Source organism: Amphiprion ocellaris, chromosome 13, assembly GCF_022539595.1.
Source record: "Amphiprion ocellaris isolate individual 3 ecotype Okinawa chromosome 13, ASM2253959v1, whole genome shotgun sequence".
In the NCBI taxonomy this organism is placed as follows: Eukaryota; Metazoa; Chordata; class Actinopteri; family Pomacentridae; genus Amphiprion; species Amphiprion ocellaris.
This window is the reverse complement of record NC_072778.1, coordinates 13,550,928-13,569,525: the sequence shown is the minus strand read 5'-3', so window position 1 is coordinate 13,569,525 and position 18,598 is coordinate 13,550,928. Positions and strand designations below refer to the sequence as shown.

General features: G+C 39.0%; 1 protein-coding gene across 6 annotated transcripts; it reads left to right on the top strand.

Moving 5' to 3' along the window:
• Positions 1–65: 65 nt before the first annotated feature.
• On the top strand, positions 66–18,237 carry septin6 (septin 6). 6 transcript variants are annotated; one of them, XR_004847514.2, is made up of 11 exons: positions 66–221; positions 2,011–2,125; positions 4,448–4,643; positions 6,126–6,312; positions 7,849–8,010; positions 8,762–8,858; positions 10,259–10,427; positions 11,431–11,563; positions 11,665–11,855; positions 12,753–12,806; positions 14,443–16,008. XR_004847514.2 is itself a non-coding variant. In XM_035949279.2 (11 exons), the coding sequence occupies exons 1-10, from the start codon at positions 192–194 to the stop codon at positions 13,144–13,146; spliced, it is 1,284 nt and encodes a 427-aa protein (XP_035805172.1). In that variant the 5' UTR covers positions 66–191; the 3' UTR covers positions 13,147–13,189; positions 17,049–18,237. The 6 variants fall into 6 exon arrangements, 5 of the variants coding, with proteins under 5 accessions (XP_035805172.1, XP_023128414.1, XP_023128413.1 ...); XM_035949279.2 differs by lacking the exons at positions 12,753–12,806; positions 14,443–16,008 and adding exons at positions 13,143–13,189; positions 17,049–18,237; XM_023272646.3 differs by lacking the exon at positions 12,753–12,806 and adding an exon at positions 13,143–13,189.
• The last annotated feature ends 361 nt before the right edge of the window (positions 18,238–18,598 follow it).

The following is an 18,598-nucleotide window of genomic DNA, read 5'->3' as shown; positions in this document are numbered from 1 at the left end:
ACTACAACATTATAAATGTCACATTCAAGCACAGATATTAGCGTGTGTTTTTTTTTTATAAATACCTAGTAGTGGTAGTGGTATCAGTGGTACATTCCCACTAGGCCATCTCTCGGTGTTACGTTAACGGTGCTGCTTCCTTTGCTACTCAGAGCAGCAGAGGGTTCGTCCTCCGGCTAACAGCTAACACCATGGCGTCAACTGAGATAGCAAGGCAAGCGGTAAGTAGCCTGTTTTACTATGGGATGCCTTTACCATTGTAATTACATTAGTCTCATATTTCTATATTATATATTAAATATGTTTGTGGCGTTTCGTAAGAGAGTGTAGCTTGGAGTAGGTTTAGCTAGTCGCCACCCGCTTTTTGTGCCTTTCACTCGCTGTTCCATCCGAAATTCAGTGCACCGTTAATAAATTAGACCAGTTATAATTATGACTATTATAAATCTGATTTTACGTCCCCTAATTCTCTGCAACAGCCGGTGTTAAATTAAGGCCCACTTCGGTCGTAGCTTTCTGTTAAAAATATTTTCATATTCGTGTGCTAACGCCTACAGATTTCCTGTGCTGGTATCCTGAGCAAAATTACCTTGCACACGATATGGCGCTGTGTGGATTATATGTTTAAAATCAGCGTAGGAAGCTCATTTTAGCTGATGTTAAATCGATTGCCTATTATAGAGCCATCGGTAGGCCATTCATTCTGAACGCCCCCATTTCAGACCAGCTACGGTGCTCATTTCCGTTATGTTTCATGTAAGTCCCGTTAACTTTGAGTCGGGCGTTGTCTGAATTGCATGAAAAATATGGGTAAAACAGATTCTGGCTGGTTATAGGCATTAAGGCATGCAATTTGGAAAGAGTGTGTTAAGTTATCCTGGTTTTTGTTTGGGGTGAAAAGGAAGCCACTAAACCCAGAGGGAGAGCTTAGAATAGCAAGGTTTTGCAGTTTGATATCCCTTTGCGGCCCAATGAATGAAAACCTGCTGTGTGTAACTTGGCTGTGAGTGTCATGAAAAGCAGGAATGGTTTCAGGAATCTTGCACTTGCAGCTGAAGAGGATAAGCTATTTGTCCAGTGACATTACCCTCAGTTTTCCAAACAGTCCCTCAGCTGTTTAAACCCGACTTCAACTATCCAAATAATCCACAACTGTTTACCACCACCAGCCTGCATGGTTATTTTAAATTGACCCTCAAACAGAATGTTTTTCTCTCAAAGGCTTCGCCACATTGGACAGCAACACTGTGTTATGTTAAGCCACATAATGGCCGGTTGTCTGAGGTTTAGCTGGTTGAGAGCTCCTGCTTTTGCCATGTAATCTAAATTCTTTGCTTTCCTGCACTTCACAATTTAGACGTAGGCTGAAGAAATGAGATTTACAGCGATGGAGATGCTCACCACCAGCCACACGCCCCCACACACATGTAACAACAGTGCTTTTACACTTTGGTGTGAAGTGTCACTCTGATCCAGAGATGAACTGTGTATAAACAGTAAACCGTGGAGTGACTGGATGTACAATAAACCCAAATTAGGGACTTTAATTGGGGACACTAAGGAAAGTTACTGCTGACTATGTTAAATTAACTCTTTGCCTGTTATTTAGTCATTCTTGTAATTTCAAAATATACAGCCTTTTAATTGCATATTTCTTGTCATAGATTTTTACAGTTACATTGACACGAACAGCAACGTTTCCATATATGTACATTGTGGTTTCAAATTGTCTCAACTGTGTGAAAAATGTCACAGCTCAGGAAGCAGGAAGTGAATTCTCTGCACCTGAAGTCAGTCTCAGACTAACATGATCACGTATAGCTGCACATGGGGGAATTTGAGAGTTACTTAGTAGTATAATGACTTTTTTTTCCACAGGACCACAATAACAGAGATGTAAATGTTAGGGTGTTAGAGAGACTCCTGTACATGATCACCACAATGCAATGACTAGGCCAATCAGTGCAAATTATGTGCCTGATGATTTATGTTGATTTCGTTTGTTTTTAGGGTGAAGGAGCACGTGCCGTCCCTCTGGCGGGCCACGTTGGCTTTGACAGCATGCCTGACCAGCTGGTCAACAAGTCTGTCAACCACGGATTCTGCTTCAACATCCTCTGTGTTGGTAAGTGTACTATGCATGAACATGCTTTTCCTCTCTCTGTCCTCAGGCTAAAATAGAATATATTTGCTTCGATGGAGCTTTGCCTTAAGATTCAAAGCAGTACAGCATCTGACTGGCTTTTGTCCAATCAGCTTTGGTTACAGTGATGAGTAAGAAGTTCTTGGTTCAGACAGGAAGCTCAAAAGTGCCTCAGGTGGTTTACTTTTATTTCATCACTGTTGAATACATATGTATTATTTAATGTAGAATAAAAACCTTTAACAAGATTTATGGGGCAGTGAGAAATGTTTTCCTGTACCCTGGAGTTTATATAACACAACAAGTCACATCAGTCTAAGTGCTGGAATTATTCACTTACATACACTCAGTTGCCATTTACTTAACTTCCTGCTAAAACAAATGCTATCTAAAAGAGCAGTTCTGCAAAACTTAGCGTTATGGAGGAGATAATGTTCAGTTTGTGTTACAACAGTTTTAGAAATGTGCTGCTTAGATTTTATGGTCATTTTGGAAGCTATAATTTTTGTTGCTTTTTCATTGTGTTGTACTGTAAAAGGCAACATTGCATTACTCTCTGCCACACACAGACAAACATTTAAAGCTATCTGAAATCTGTAAAGATCTTTTCCATGCTTTTTCTTTTCTGGAGCATATTGAATGTGCAGAAAGCCATAGAAATGTGTAACCAATTAGTACACAGTACTCTTAATCTGCCTTTTCTTAGGGACTGCTTTGTTTTCCTCTGAGCTTTGAAAACATCTGAAATATTAGTAAACACAGAGCCAGACGCATGTTTATGCAGTGCTCCCAAATGTACACATCATATGCAATTTTGTAGCATATTCTATACAAAATAAGTATCCCAGCATACACAAACACGGAAAATAACTTAAACATAGTACATAATATGTCTGTATTCTAAAAGGCATTTCCTCAACCAACCTATCCATCCCTCCCTCCTCAACCGGCTGCAATAATATAGAAAATATGTAAAATAATAAACAATTGGGTAACCAATTTTAAATTGAACCTAAATACCATGCACAGAATGTAACCAGCTCTTCCTCTAATGGTCAATTAAATTTTTGCGAAACATGACTGTTGTCTTTATTCTTGCTTGATATTTTGCAGATCAGAAATCTGATTGTGGCGCTTTATCAGTTTGTTCCAGTTCAGAACAGAGGCAAATGTTAACCATTTATAATTCTATAAGATCTTCTATAGCATCTATTTTTGTGATATGCTGCTATTTAGATATTGAATTGAATACTACAATGTGTTTGAGTATTTTTTGGAAGACTTTGGTAGTAGAAAATGCCTGCTGGCCATTACGAGTGACCTCGTTCTGAGTTGCTTCCATTTGTATTTGGTAAAAGTGTAAAAACCCAACACACTGTTCTCACACTGTTACTTTTATGATAGTGTTTTTACTACTCTCATTGCTAAACACTCATAGCAAACATTTGTACAAACCATTCAAAAAATGGAAGTGAAGATTATGTAGGAGACAAAGGACTTGTTGTAAACCATAAATGCTGTCATATGACTCACAACTGCAACACTTCACAGTAGTATAAGCATTATATAAGGCTAGAGACGTGATCTTTTTTGTAATTTGGTTATGGTTTTAAATTCCAAGGAGGAAGGCACAACTGTAAAGACGTATGGCTCAAAGATGACTGATGATTCTGCACAGGGTTTTTATTATGCGATTTATGACTGCAGGAGGTTTGGCCTATCCTGTCATTTTCAGTTTCTTCAAACAGCACGCCAGGTTCCCTCTGCAGTGACCTGACCTGTGTTCAGGAACTGGCAGGATGACCCACTATGTGGCCGTTCACTGAATTTTGGAGAGACAAATCAGAAATTTGGAGCATATGATGAAATCAGCTAACATGCTCAGATTGTCAGTCAGGCTGGACTGAATAAAAATAGATTGTTACAGAGGGAGCTCTGTATCTGAGTCATCTAACTGCCTCTAACAGTAAATGGATGTCAGAATACATCACCAAGCAGCTTTTCTGCTGTTTGTTGGTGCTGCAAGCATTTGAAAATAATTTATTTTGTTTGCTTATTGGATCACTTTTATTCCTTTCTTTTTGAGTTTGGTTAAAAAGATGTCAATGTAAGAGTCAGAGTGAGGAGCTTGATGTTGAAGTCATCAAAAGCTAATTATATTTCTATTGATTTTGGAGTTAGGAAAGTAAATTAATACATGCTGCCATTTAAGTGGAGGTTAAAAAAAAATGACCGTATTGTGTGATTTAATGATGTTATAGCAAAATCAAGGTCCTAGTAAGATGATACATTTTCTCTGTGCAGGTGAGACGGGTCTTGGCAAGTCCACTCTAATGGACACACTGTTCAACACCAAGTTTGAGGGTGAGCCCACTCAGCACAACCAGCCAGGAGTCACGCTCAAGTCCAACACCTATGAACTCCAGGAGAGCAACGTCCGCCTCAAACTCACTGTTGTCAACACCGTGGGCTTTGGAGACCAGATCAATAAAGAAGACAGGTAAAGTAGTCTGGATAACTGTCACACCTTTGAGGTAGAAAGTCTGATCCCAGGAGACAGGTGTCTTTTCTACCGCTCTGTCTTTGGGAGCAGTATTGCAGCAAGTAATCAGAAATCCACACTTGATCGTGGACATTCCTGACATACAGTACATTATCTCTGTGGGTGTTTGAAGCCTTTTCAGAGCTCAAGTGTCAGTCAGTCCTGGCCTCTTCTTTTATAGGATGTGGCATCAAATCTCCATTTCAAGTTGTTTCTTGTTAGTTTTTTAGAACAAGCTTACAAAACAAAAATCTTACGTAGATGCTTTATTATTTGACCTTAGCAGGATTTCACAGCCTCTGGGCTTGTCCTGGTGTCAAAGAACATTTTAGCTGCTGTTTACGCCCATGAGATATTGTTACCAAACATTCCCTCCAAAATGTAATTGCTAACTCTGCTCTCGATGTAAGTAGCAGAAAAGGATGATACCATCGCAGCAAGTTCTCTGTAATGGGAACACTGTGGTTGTTTGTAAGTTTTGCACTGTTCAAATTGCAGAGGAAGTAACATTAGCGTACTGCATTTTACACAATCACACACTTGTGGTCATGTGAACTGCTTCAGGCACAATATCCTTCTGTATGTATGCAAGCTGTGTTTCATGTGCTGGAAAGGGTGGATGTCATTTGAAGCTCCCTCATAGCTTGGGGTCAACATCTATCTCAGGTTTATTTTCTATTTGTCTTTACAGTCATTTGTAACTTATAACTCCAAGATATTTGGCTGTTAAGCCTTCTCAAATGGATCTAAGCCTTTGGGGGATTTATTCAGGAGTCCGGCTGCACCTTCTCACCAGATGAGACAATCTGTTCTCACAGACACCAAAAATGACTCGATTGTGTCATCTTGTTTTGTTAAAAATTAATAGTGTGTACCAGGAAGTTGCTCTCAAATGACTCATAAAGTGTGAATACCAGGAATCTGTTTCTTGTGAATTCAAGTTTGTGCTAAAGATGTCTACATTTCTTGGCAACAGAGGGAAGATCGTTTAAACTTCGAACATTTTTGATATACTGTGATGTTTTTCACAGTTACAGATGACTGTAGTGTTGTAATGATTAGTCAGCCTCAGAAAGTATTTATATTATTAACAGGGTTTTTATCTTTCTTCAATAAAAATGTCTAGCGACTGCTGGTTCCAGTTACTCAGATTTGTACATTTAATGTTTTTTCTTTGTCATTGTGAAGTGAATGTCTTTCAGCTTTAGACTGTTGGAGAAATAGTCATGATATTAGAAGCTGAACCTTTAATAGATTAATCAGTCAGTTGACTAATTTGATAATTTACAAATTAGCTGAGTGGAAAAAGATTTGGTTGCAGCAACAGATGACTGAAAAACTGTTTGTGATTTTGTTTGGCAGCAAAGTGTCTATAAAGCAGTGCATGGAATAAAGACAGGTAAAGCTCAAATTGCTTCCCTATCTCACCTGTTTTGACAGTTACAAGTCGATTGTGGAGTTTATTGACGCCCAGTTTGAAGCATATCTACAGGAAGAGCTGAAGATTAAGCGCACGCTACACAGCTACCACGACACCCGCATCCACGCTTGCCTGTACTTCATCGCTCCAACGGGACACTCGCTCAAATCCCTGGACTTGGTCACCATGAAAAAACTTGATAGCAAGGTGAGCTTCGCCTCATTTCATCAAACTGCTTTCATCAGCCAGATTCTGTTTTATGTCTCCAAGTTTCAACTAGAATTCACTTTTAGAGCTTTCCATCAGCTTTAGATCAGTTCCAACTAGGGTTGCAGTTTTAATAATAGCTCTTGTGTTATAAAAGCATTATACCGCTAATTAGTTGCATTACAGAGTTTCCACATTAAAAGCTGTAGTGTCCATGTTGTTATTTTTCAGCATTCAGTTAGAAAGACAGTTGGGTTGCAGCTCTATGATGTTAAATAATAGCTGTTATGATGCCTATAAACACATTTACTGCAGCTTGTCATAGATGAACTGGAGCTAAATCCTTTGGCACTGCATGACTGTTTGCAGCATTTGATCTGTCTACTCTAGTCATGGGTCATAAACCTTTTCCAGGCCATCTGCCTGAATGCAAATTGGCTCTGGTCTTGTTCCTGCATCGGTGTAGGTCAGCTGTGAAATTCAGTCTGCTCAGTAACTGCAGCCTCAGTTCTGTGAGGTTCTTTCCCTTGTAGCTTATTTGCATGGACCTTCTGGCTTTTGTACAAAGGGATGCCTTAGTGTTTGCCAGAGCAGCTGTGACCTCTAGCAAGCACTTACCAGAGCAGAGACTCCTGTGTTGATACATTCACCTAGAGAGGCAGTCAAACAGTGCTCTACATAAGTCTCCTTCAGCAAAACTTTGAATCTGTAACAGACTTTGAGATGCAGTGAGTTATTTTTGTTCACATGACCCGGAGCATCCCTTGCTATTAGTTAAAGGGCCCACGTTTGGAGAACAAATAATTTGGGATTGTGTGGGTGACATGGCAGTGGGAAAATACTTGTGTGGGAGTGAAATTCTCATTTCCACCAGCCAGTTGTAAGTACATGAATGAGACTGACCCTGCATGTTTTTTCCTGCCTCCCAAGCTCTGTATTAATCTCATTGTTTGGATAACATAGATAGCATAAATGCTGTTGAAATCATTTGACTGGGTCTTAACACCATGTTTGGAGAGCTATTAAGTGATCTGGAGCAGGAGATGGAAGCCTGCTGGTCTCTTTGCTGCATTTACTATTTTTATCTGTGCCCTTAAAAATGTGTAATTGTCTGCAGTTCACAAAGGCCTGATTTTTCAGAGATACTGGAACTAGAAAGAGGTTCTGTGTTGTGCTGAAATGACGATGTGAGCGTCGTTTTCTTTTTGAAACTGTGCTTTAAATCACTTCTGCGATCTGGGTAATCTGTGACTGGAAGTAATATAAAAGAAAATGGTATATTATATTGTGTTACTAAACCTAAATGTTATTCAATTAGAAGTACTGCTGCAGAGTTGTTTGATTTGTAATGTTTTTGTAACCTTTAAGACTTTTAAAAAATATGTCAACTCTTATTCTAAATTTGGACTACAGAAATGTAGGTGAAACCTTCAGAAGACAGAAGCTGCTCTAAATTTTGCTTCATATCTGAACAGTTTGTCCGCACCTTGTCATTTGTCAACTCACATTAAGTCTTACCTCATTTCTCAACTGCAGGTCAATATTATCCCAATCATTGCCAAGTCGGACGCCATCTCCAAGAGCGAGCTGGCCAAGTTCAAAATCAAAATCACCAGTGAACTGGTCAGCAACGGCGTGCAGATTTACCAGTTTCCTACTGATGATGAATCTGTGGCAGAGATCAACTCCACCATGAATGTAAGGCTCGCAATCAGCTTTCTATCTCTATCACGTTCATTTACACAGTTTATACTGCTTAATTCACAACAGACAAGAGGCAAGTGGTCATGTTTGTCATTTCAATCCGAAGCAAATTCAATTGTTCACACAAAACATTTCTTCATAACTTTTAGCAGCATAACAACATGTGATGTGGAGTCAGGACAGACATCGTTTGTGTCTGCTCATTCTGTCAGGAAGCTGCCCCTGTCCATGCAGGGAGGAGTGTGTTCAGAGCAGCACAATCAGTCAGCTCACTCTGCAGGAAGCCGGCAGTGTGGGAAAGGGATTGTGTCCACTGACAGATGAGCCAAAGCTCACTTAGCTGTTTATGAGCCCTGATCTGTAGAAATGCCTCAACTCTCCCTAACTGATTCTATTAGACCGTTGCCTCTCAGCTATTTTTGTACAGTCTGGCCTCTGTTCAGATTAAAGGTCTGATATGTTCCTGTTAGATCTGTTTCTCAGTGTCTGTGAAAACAAGCTCTTTTCAGGTTACATGAATAAAAATAAGTTTTCTTGACATGGCTTAAATTGCTTCATAATGCATCCCTTTGAATCCTAGGTTACTAATACTCATACTTAAGGAATGAATGTTAGCAAAATTGCAGTATCTGTGCAGTTTTGTGAGGAGATGTAGCTTTTTGTAGATAGAAGTTGAAGAGAATCCAGTGAGCTTTCAGATGCATTTGGCAGTACAGTAATGGTGCTTTTCCCCTCTGCTTCACAGAGCCATTTGCCATTTGCTGTGGTGGGGAGTACAGAGGAAGTGAAGATTGGGAACAAGATGGTGAAGGCCCGGCAGTACCCCTGGGGGACAGTGCAGGGTAAGCTTGGATTATGTCCTGCACAGGAAATGAGAGCATGCACCCTCTTGTCAGACCTGCTACAGCTACTCCCTCTCCTTATATTTGTCATCAGCTGCTGCAAACGAGCCTAATAACCAGTTATATAACCTCATTTAGCTGCAGCTCCCTCTCTGCCATTATACCATATATTAGAGCAGCAGTGGCTCTTACAGAAGTTAAATGCCACTAATGATGTTTCTATTGATCTGTCATTGACTTACTTAATCTATAGTGGAGAGTATTTAATGTATTGCAAATAGACCACGCCATCAATACTTTCACCTCACGGGGAATCTGAAATGTGTGCAGCACTCAAGTTATGCTGATTTGCTCTTATGGTATTTGTTACCTCATAAATACTGATATTATCAAGTGTGTATGCATGTTTATAGGTGGTGTGCGATATCTAGCCGCTTCAAGTCTGTAAGAATGCGGATAGTTTTGTGTGGGTTTTGTAGATAGTTGCAGCTTAAACTTACTGTAATCATAGATTGGCCTGCGGGTTTACTTGGTCTATTAAACATCCCAAAGTTGCAAATATACTCATCAAAAATTTCGAATAACATCTTCGTGTGTTTTTTTTTGTCAGAAAAAAGCAAAGATATTCAGTATATTATAGTATACAGCTGACAAATCCTCACATTGAAGAAGCTGCAACCACAGAATAGTAGGGCTTCTTTTCATAAATCATTTTAACAGTGAAATTATTAATTAGATTTTGTTCTCCAGCAAATTGGATTCAAAATGTAATTCTGGGTGTTTATATCCACATAATGAAATGTGCAAAAATTATATCCCTTTATATACATTATTTTCAGCCCTTTATATACAACACCAACAGGGTAAACAGGGCTACAGTTTCCTCATTGTTTGCCCAATATGGATATGAACACTCAGAGAGCTCCAAGTCAGCACTTTCACCTCACTTTCATTGTTTCATTTGAAATTCTATATACTGGATTACAGCAAAAACAATGAAAATCATATTGCTATCCTGCCCTGATTCGTATGGACTGCACTGTATAACATTACTGGCCGAAGGCTCTAACTGACATTGAGTCTGTTTATCCCAAACTGACTGCTGGCATGCATGTGTACTCACATGATGTCGCATGGTTTGTGGGGGTGTGGTGCTCGAGTCCATCCAGCAACAAAATCAATAAAAAAGCCACGGGATATGAACATGTTTTGTACTGGCGCTGTTTGTTGGAATGAGCCTCTGATTTACACTCTAAAGTTACAATAAATTCAATTTTAAGTTGTGATATAATGTAAACATTCAGTGAGATTTCTCCTGTACACTTCCTACAATGTATTTTGTTCACAGTTAATAGGATGCTCGCCGATGTGTTTGATGAAATGATCTGTGTCTCTCTCAGTGGAAAATGAGAATCACTGTGACTTTGTCAAACTGCGAGAAATGCTGATCAGAGTGAACATGGAGGACCTGCGAGAACAGACACACACACGTCATTATGAGCTCTACCGCCGCTGCAAGCTGGAGGAGATGGGCTTTAAGGACACAGACCCTGACAGCAAGCCCTTCAGGTAGTATACTCGAGACAGCTTTCTAGTAACTCGAATTGTGATTTTCTTTTTTTTTTTTTCTTGCTTGCTGCCTTCATTGGCTTATTTCTACTACGGCTGGGAGATACAGCTTAAAAATGTATCATAGTAAAATGTTTGATTTCAGTCTCTCTCGATTTATTTCTAATAAAGACCAGCAGAAAAATGTTTAATTATGGACTTAGCCACTTTATTTATCAAGACAGAAGACCCAGAGCCAAATCTACATGCAACAGTAAAAATAAATAAGCATACAATAGTTACCTCACATATTAAATATAGAAAGCAAGTGCAACCCAAAGTCGTTTAGAGGGGGATCGGGGTGAAGCTGCTACACTGCACTGAGGTTAAGCTTCCTAGTGTCTGGCCAGGACCTGTTTTCACCAGATGAAGACCCTGCATCAGCTTCTGTCTGTACCTCATTAAGTCTGTCCCTCACAACAGACTGCAGAGTGCATCATTTAGGTGGAGGGGATAGGTGGCACAGGGCCGTGGGTGTTTCTTAACCGTAAAGCACATCTCATAAGGGCAACCATCAGTCCCCGTCGACTGTAGCCTCAAGCTGACAAGAAAAGGCTCTGTCGGCCAAGGACTAATGCTCCTTGGGAGACCTGCACTGAAGCCATAGGGAGCGATGGAGGTCAAAAGGACTTTATTATTAAGGGTTATGACAGGCCGCTTATGAGGCATGGAGGGAGCACACTTAGGGTTTGTTCATGTAACTGAACTTTGCATTTTCATTTTCTGCTTTTATGGCAGTTTGCTTCTAATGCAAATAAAAGAAATTATCAAACATTCTAATTGGCAATTTTCTTATTGCTGTTAATGAAGTGTCTCTTGCTAATACATTGAATTTTCTGCTTACATTCATCATTGGTACCTTTTATTGTTCATATTGTGTCGATTTATTAGATTTTTTTGTTACACTGGACAGTTTGGTGTAATGGTTCTCTCGTTAGTATTCATTCTCCTTTTCCTCTACCAGTCTGCAGGAGACATATGAAGCTAAGAGGAACGAGTTCATGGGTGAGCTGCAGAAGAAGGAGGAAGAAATGAGGCAAATGTTTGTCCAGAGAGTTAAAGAGAAGGAGGCTGAGCTCAAAGAAGCGGAAAAAGAGGTAAATATAAGTGCATTGATAATCAAAGTCTGTTTGAGGCACATTTTCGTCCCTGTTTTGATTAACACAGAGCTTCTGTTTCTTTTGTTACTTTTACATAGCTGCATGAGAAGTTTGACCGTTTGAAGAAGCTCCACCAGGATGAGAAAAAGAAACTGGAGGAAAAGAAGAAATCCTTGGATGACGAGCTCAACACTTTCAAACAAAAAAAGACTGCTGCAGAGCTCTTGCAGAACCAAGCCCAACAGGCAGGGGGCTCCACCACACTTAAGAGGGACAAAGAGAGGAAAAAGTAAGTATTGTTCTCTTCCCTGTCTTTACCCTCACAGCACAGATGCAAGAGACCAGCTTGAGCAGTATGACTACTAGAGATACCTGGATACTCTGAACCCTGGGGTTTGTTGACAGTGCTTTTGTAAATTAGTTTCTAAGCACTGATGAAAGAACTGATTTAAAAATTTTACTTTCATCTCATCAGTACATGGTTATTAGTATTTTTGTCTAACTAATGGTACTAAATTGTCACACTAATTCATTCTCTGGAACATCCTTAAAAGGAGTGTGTTTGGCTTTCACACTACCCTTTCTCTCTGAGAAGCAGATGAATGCGCCAGTTCACACTCCATATAATAACAGAGATTATAGTTAGCAGTAAATTCCATGATAAGAGAGCTGACCAGAACTCATAACTCAACACCAGTGTGGAAAAATGAGAGGCAAAGAGGGGGGTGAGACTGGGGAAAATGAAAAGCTGGTCTCATCTAAATAGTTGAAAGGTAGCCAACTGACAACACAGTTTGATGAGTGAATTCCAGTCACAAATCATCGCTGTGCAATTAAATGTTGCTGTCGCCACGAACTGAAATGCTTTGAACACGTGTGTAAGTAGCTTTATTACAAGGCTGATAATAATTATAGTTGGAATAGCTTGAAAAGGAGCTGTTAGTAACGATTTCTGCTGCATTGTGGAAAATGTTTCTTCATCCGATCAGTTCTATAGCAGCTTCAACAGCCGACTCTCACTTTTCCAAATCCTTTATTGGTATATCTGACGTTGTTGTTGTTTATACCAATCGTTGTCTGAGGCAGCGTGTGCAGCTAGTTGTGTTCAAGTGTATCTCCCATGTGCTCTTGACATTGTTGATGCCTTCACGTTACCATGTACTAAACTCCTGGTTATGTGTTGAAGCTGATGCGACTCCGTGCCTGTTTAGAAAAGGAAGACGACACTTGCACTGAGAAGGTTCTTGTTGCTTTTTTTCTTCCCTGTTCATTTATTTCCTTCACAGTCCCTTCTTCTCTGTATGAGCTCTGCCTGGAATTTTTTTCTCCTCAAAAAGACACAGCTGTGCAACTTAAGCTGTGTCTTTGGGTCACTGATTAAAACCGACTCATGAGGTCTTGCACTTGAAGTGTTAACAGAATAACAATTACGTTTATCTGTATTTAACTTCAGGCGAATGTCAGTGTTTTCTTCAGTCGCCAGGAGACACAGTTATTTATTACTGCTTGTTGTGCAGATGTGAACATGTCCTGTGAGTGCACGTGTCACCTATGTTGCATCCATAATGTTTTCCAGTTAACTCCTTCCACAATTGCTGCATGCTGCATGAGGCACCTTTTCTGGTAAGACTCTCTTCTTGAGTTACACGACCAGCAGAAAAAAAAAAATAAAAGTAGTCAAAATCTAAATAAGGCATCAGTGATTTTTTATTTTTTTTTTGGTGATAATGTTAATTTACTCTATGCAGACTGATAAATATTTGATTTTAAATGCAAGTTAGAAATAATTCATCATCTAAATTATCTGTGCACTGAAGTAAAGGAGTATTTTATAAATTGTATCAAGTTAGCATTTCAACCCTACAGTAATTTGTGATATTTTATAGATCAAATGACTAATCAGTGATTAGAGAGAAAAGATCCGGCAGATTAATCCTTCCTGAACTTCCCAATTAAGATTCAACCACAGTCAAATAACCATTTGAAACCTGTTAAACATCGTCTTAATTGTATGCATTTAATTTCCCCATCAAAGTTATTTAAACATGACACCATCTGAGAAATGGGTGATTCAGATATTTTAGTGCTGCAGACTCGCAGTATTTCATGGTAACATCTGTGCCGATCATATCCTTGAGCTGGCGGTGTTTACCGTCCCTGTGCCAGCTTCTAAATCAACCAGTTTATTAGATCGCCACACACCCATTTGATGTACTGCTCCATCTGCCTCCCTAAATCCACAACAGTGTCTTTTTTTTCACGGCCCTCCCTGGTCCTACCCTCCCCGGCCCTGCTGTCACACAAAGAGCCATTCAAGGCTGAACTGAAGAGAAACTGAGTCTAACAGGTCACACCAGAGCAGCACACAGCCCCAGGGCCCGTCTCTGTTCATAGAGATGACATGTTTTGTTGATCTCGCAGCCATATGACGACCCCCCACCCTCCCTCTTGAGTGGATGCAAAAGCCAAATCCACAGAGAGATGTTGTTACGACTCAACCGCTGGGGAGGGTAGAAGAGAATGAAGACATCTGTCTTGCAATATGTAAACTCCTCAAGCGTCTCAGGGCTGTTAAAATAGCTGAAAACAAGATGTTTGATGAGCAAGGCACTGAGGAAGACAATCAGACACACTGTTTAAAACTCGAGGGTGGGACAAAAACCTCAAAGAAGAAAAGAAAAAGCATTTATTTAATGAGACGACTGTATTTGCACTTACCTCTACGCTCAAACCTTTTAGGTTGCCTTGAAAGCATGTTTTCCTCTAAATGCCACTTGGTCACTAATGTTGATGTGATGTCACAGATGTGAAACTGTGTGTCGTGATGATGTTTTTAACTCAAAAAAGCAATAACAGCCCTTCTCTCTCATTTCCAGCTAAGGATTCCTGTAGAAAAGTGCTCCCTTGTGGCCATCCTGCTGTGAATGAGTTCCCACCCCCATCATCCTTTACAGTACCCTTCCTCTTCCTCACCCAAAACCCCATAATTCAATCCTCCACATGCCCCCTCCCCCTCTCCTCCCTCTGTGGAAGACGCTGGGCATTGCTATCAGTTTGACATCACTTTTATTTGCTGAATGATGCTTGTCTGTTTTGTGGGTCGTACAAGCGATTATTCAGCTTTGTCTTTTTATGCAAATTTACAAGATGCATTCCATATTTGTTTTATATTCAGTGGTTCTTTGCATGTTGTGAGCTTTTTTAAAATATTAACATACATGACTACTGCTGTGATGGGCAGAAATGTATTAAGGCTAAAGAGAAACAGACATCCAACAGGGGGACCCCAGTGTGCATGTAGGGTGTTTGATCTGCAGTAGATTACAGAGAAGAAAGGATTCAAAGCTTTCAAAATGAATGTCCGATTAAAAGGCCGCAGTCAAAGTAGTGCCTTTACAATCTCCATCTAAGAGCAGATTCTAAAATAGATAATCATTAACAAAAGTTCCAGTTGAAGAATAACCTAGACTGACTTAGTAGTCAGTCATTGAATTGGTGTTTGGTGAGTTTGTTGTTAGTTTAACGGTTCAGTCCTTAAGTTTTTAATTCTGGCTGGCTTTGCAACACGTGGCTACAGTTTTACCAGCGAGTGTGTTTTTATATTACAGGAAACATTGACTGAGCAGCTACTTTAGTTTTAGCATTGTGTGTCTGTTTATTTAGCAGCCGAACAAACTTTTTCATTTCATTTTTTTAAGTCAGAAATGTTTTCCATCTGATTTATATCTTGTACAGATGGTTAGAAGTTAAAATGCTGATTTGTCAGATTATTTTTGATCTACATTCACTATTTATGCTAATTATTGACCTGAAGAACAGTTTCCTTCACAATAAAAGCTAACCTGTGATTTTTCTAATTGCATGCTTTTAATGTGAAACAGCAACAATTCAAAAGATTGTTAATACATTAACTGAATTACAAGTCAATTACAGAATAAAAATACATTAGATGCTCAAAATCAATGCATTCAAACAAAAATAGGTTTTGCTTGTATGAAATCTTAAAGATCATAACTTCAAAAGTGGTTTTTGTTATTGCCTCAGCCGAGTAGACTTTAGACTTGGAAAAATAACTAAGCTGCAGATTTAATTTACTTCCCCTTGCTGATGTTGTTTCACTTTATCCTGATGCATGAGTAGATGTGAGCCTAATCTCTTTGCCACTTCTCTCATACCTCATTCATTGTCATGTGTTATGTGCATACTTGTATTAGCTTTCACATTTGCACTTTGTTTTATACCCAAATGTGATGTTTTATATATTAATGTTGTCAGTGCAATTGTAACTTTCTTTTTATTTTACTTACTATGAAGGCACATTTAAAAGTCAGTCACCATGATGTCCAATGTCCTGCAGGGACCAGTGTTGTTTGTATCAGTGTTTCACATAAAAGAAAAATTCTCAAAGGAAAATAAAGGCCAATTTTTCACCAAATATTAAAGCTGTGGCCATAATCATTGTGTGTTACAACTATTGCTGTAAACTAGGAGCCCAAGTGAAAGTTTACTGAACCAGTGGACACAGTAGGTATGGATTTAAATGATGAAGCAAGTGATTGTTGGTGAATTGAATTGATTTAAAGGTGATGCCAATGAGCATAGAACCTCTGTTTCTGGAGGACATTGTGGACGTAAGATTTCTCAGCTTTGGTTAATATCTTTGGTCCATTCAACCTAAAATCTTCAGGTATGTTTATTTCTTGATGCTCCGAACCATCAGGCATCTGTTGACCTCAGTTATTCAAGGAATTTTCTTGCTTTGCCAAAGAGAATTGCATAAACACAATCAATTCCACTCGATAGAAGCGACAAAATGCATCAATAGAAGAGCAATTCTCTCCTCTTAATGCTCAGCTCACTGGTTTGTGTGGTTTCACTTTCCTTTGCAGTAATCCCTGGCTCTGCACTGAGTAGGTCCTCAACCCTGAAGCTTTGCTAAGGGACCAGCCTTTGTGGGTACTGAGTACCTCAAATGTGACCAGAGGCTTTGTGGACCCCATCCTTCAGGGTTTCTAAATCATTACCTGCTCTGCTATAATATGGGTTAATGTGCTTCGCTGCTGCTCTAACCTCACCTTGAGCGATCTAATCCTTGATTTATCGCCTCTGCTTATACATGTACTATTTTTTGCTGTGACTGACACCTTTTCCATTTCATGTGATGGAGACGACTGGTGCACTTGTTCATTTATTGTTCTAGTTGGATAGTATTTACGTTTTTGTGCACCTGACTGGACCACAGACAAGATGATCAAATAGTACAGTGGCCATGCTATAATCTCATGTCTTTTTCTTTTAATGTATTATTTAAATTATCACAGGGAGTTTACCACTTTAACTTTGTATTAATGATAATCAAACTTACAGCTATTCTCTCCCTGATATCAGATTCACTTCTAAATCTTTTTTTTTTTTTTTTGGTAAGTGTTCCTGCTTTGCCATCTTCTCTAACTGCTGGCTTTGTTTCTCTTTGTCTCTTTAGCTTCTTTTAATCTGTCTTGACCACCTGAAGAGGGGAATGCAGCTTCAGCAAGAACTAAGCACCCTTTACCTCTTCCTGTTTTTCTCGCTGTATCAACCTTTTTATTCTCCCCGTTACATCTCCTTTTGTTTAATATGGCCTTATGTGGACTCGCATGGTATTTCTGACCACCTAATGAAGCTCTAAACCCAGGCAGGTGGGGAACCGGGCACAGTTTAAATCTGCTATAATGTCTTAATGTACATAGAGAGACTCTTGTCGTTAACAGAAAGTTTGTCAAGTGGTGTTCAACCATTTCCAGGACTCGTGTGAAATCATTATTTGATCTTTCTTGAAATAAAATCACCATGACCTGCACTATGCACTCATCTTTTCATTAGGATTCTAAATATGAATTCAGGATAAAACGCTACATCAAGGCTTGCTGAATAAAAGTAGACAAATGAAGGACAGAAGCGCTTAATGCACTGCGTGTAATGCATCACAAAGTACAGTAGAATGACTTGATGTGTAGAAATTTCTTGCTTTCAAGGTTTTTGAGCATCAGAATTAAGTTAGAGTCATAGTCATGCAAAAGCCAAAGCAGCGTTTAGGGTGCCCATGTTTACATGTCCCAGTAGAATACCATGGAGGTCACATGTCATGGCCTTTTATTACACATTGTGCTTTAATATTCACCGGCCTATTCTATATTTTGCATGCATCTTTTTTTTTTTTTTTTAAATTACTGCTGTGATCTTTGACCTGCTTGTTTTAATCCCCGAAATAACTCAAGTTTTGCGGTCTGTTTCCTCCATTGCTGTTTTCTTCAAAATGGTGCATATTATTATTAATGTATATTTGCTCTGTCCTATGATTTCAGCTCCCATTTTGCCAAATATTAGTCTAAGATGGAGTTGAACTGAATCCCAGATAGGAGTATTAAAAAATACTCGTGCATTTATATAATTTATAAGGATATATTTTGTGTATTGAAGTGGAGACTTGTTGTTTATTACCTATGATCTTTGGACGTGACTCTGAGTGTAAAGTGACATTTTGGTGTCAGGAATTGCCATACATTTTTCTAGTATCAGTCATCACCTCTTGTAGTCAAACCGCTCCCACACTACAAATTATTCAGTATCTTACTTTAGTTTAATTCCATTGATGTACATTTTGAATAAAAAATATGATCCAAACATCCTAAGCTTTTGTCTTTCATTTGCAGCTTTGTGACATCGTGGTTCACTAAAACATTTTCCCTCTTTTCTTTGATATCTAGTTTTATGGGGCTGTAAAATCTTAATGTTCAGTCAGTTAAGAAATCCTGTATTGTGAAGATTCCGTTTTGTTTATGCGTTTAAACTTTATTTAACCAAGATGTCTCTTGAGATCCATCTTATCTTTTACAGTACAGGTAAGATTATAGCATTAAAACACACAGAATTATTTACAGCACTCACAAAAAGCAGAGAAAAGTAGAACTTAAGCCTCACAAAGCAACTTGGATATATTAGATAGATTATGTACACTTAATTGTCTTCATCAGCATGTCACAGGAATTTATT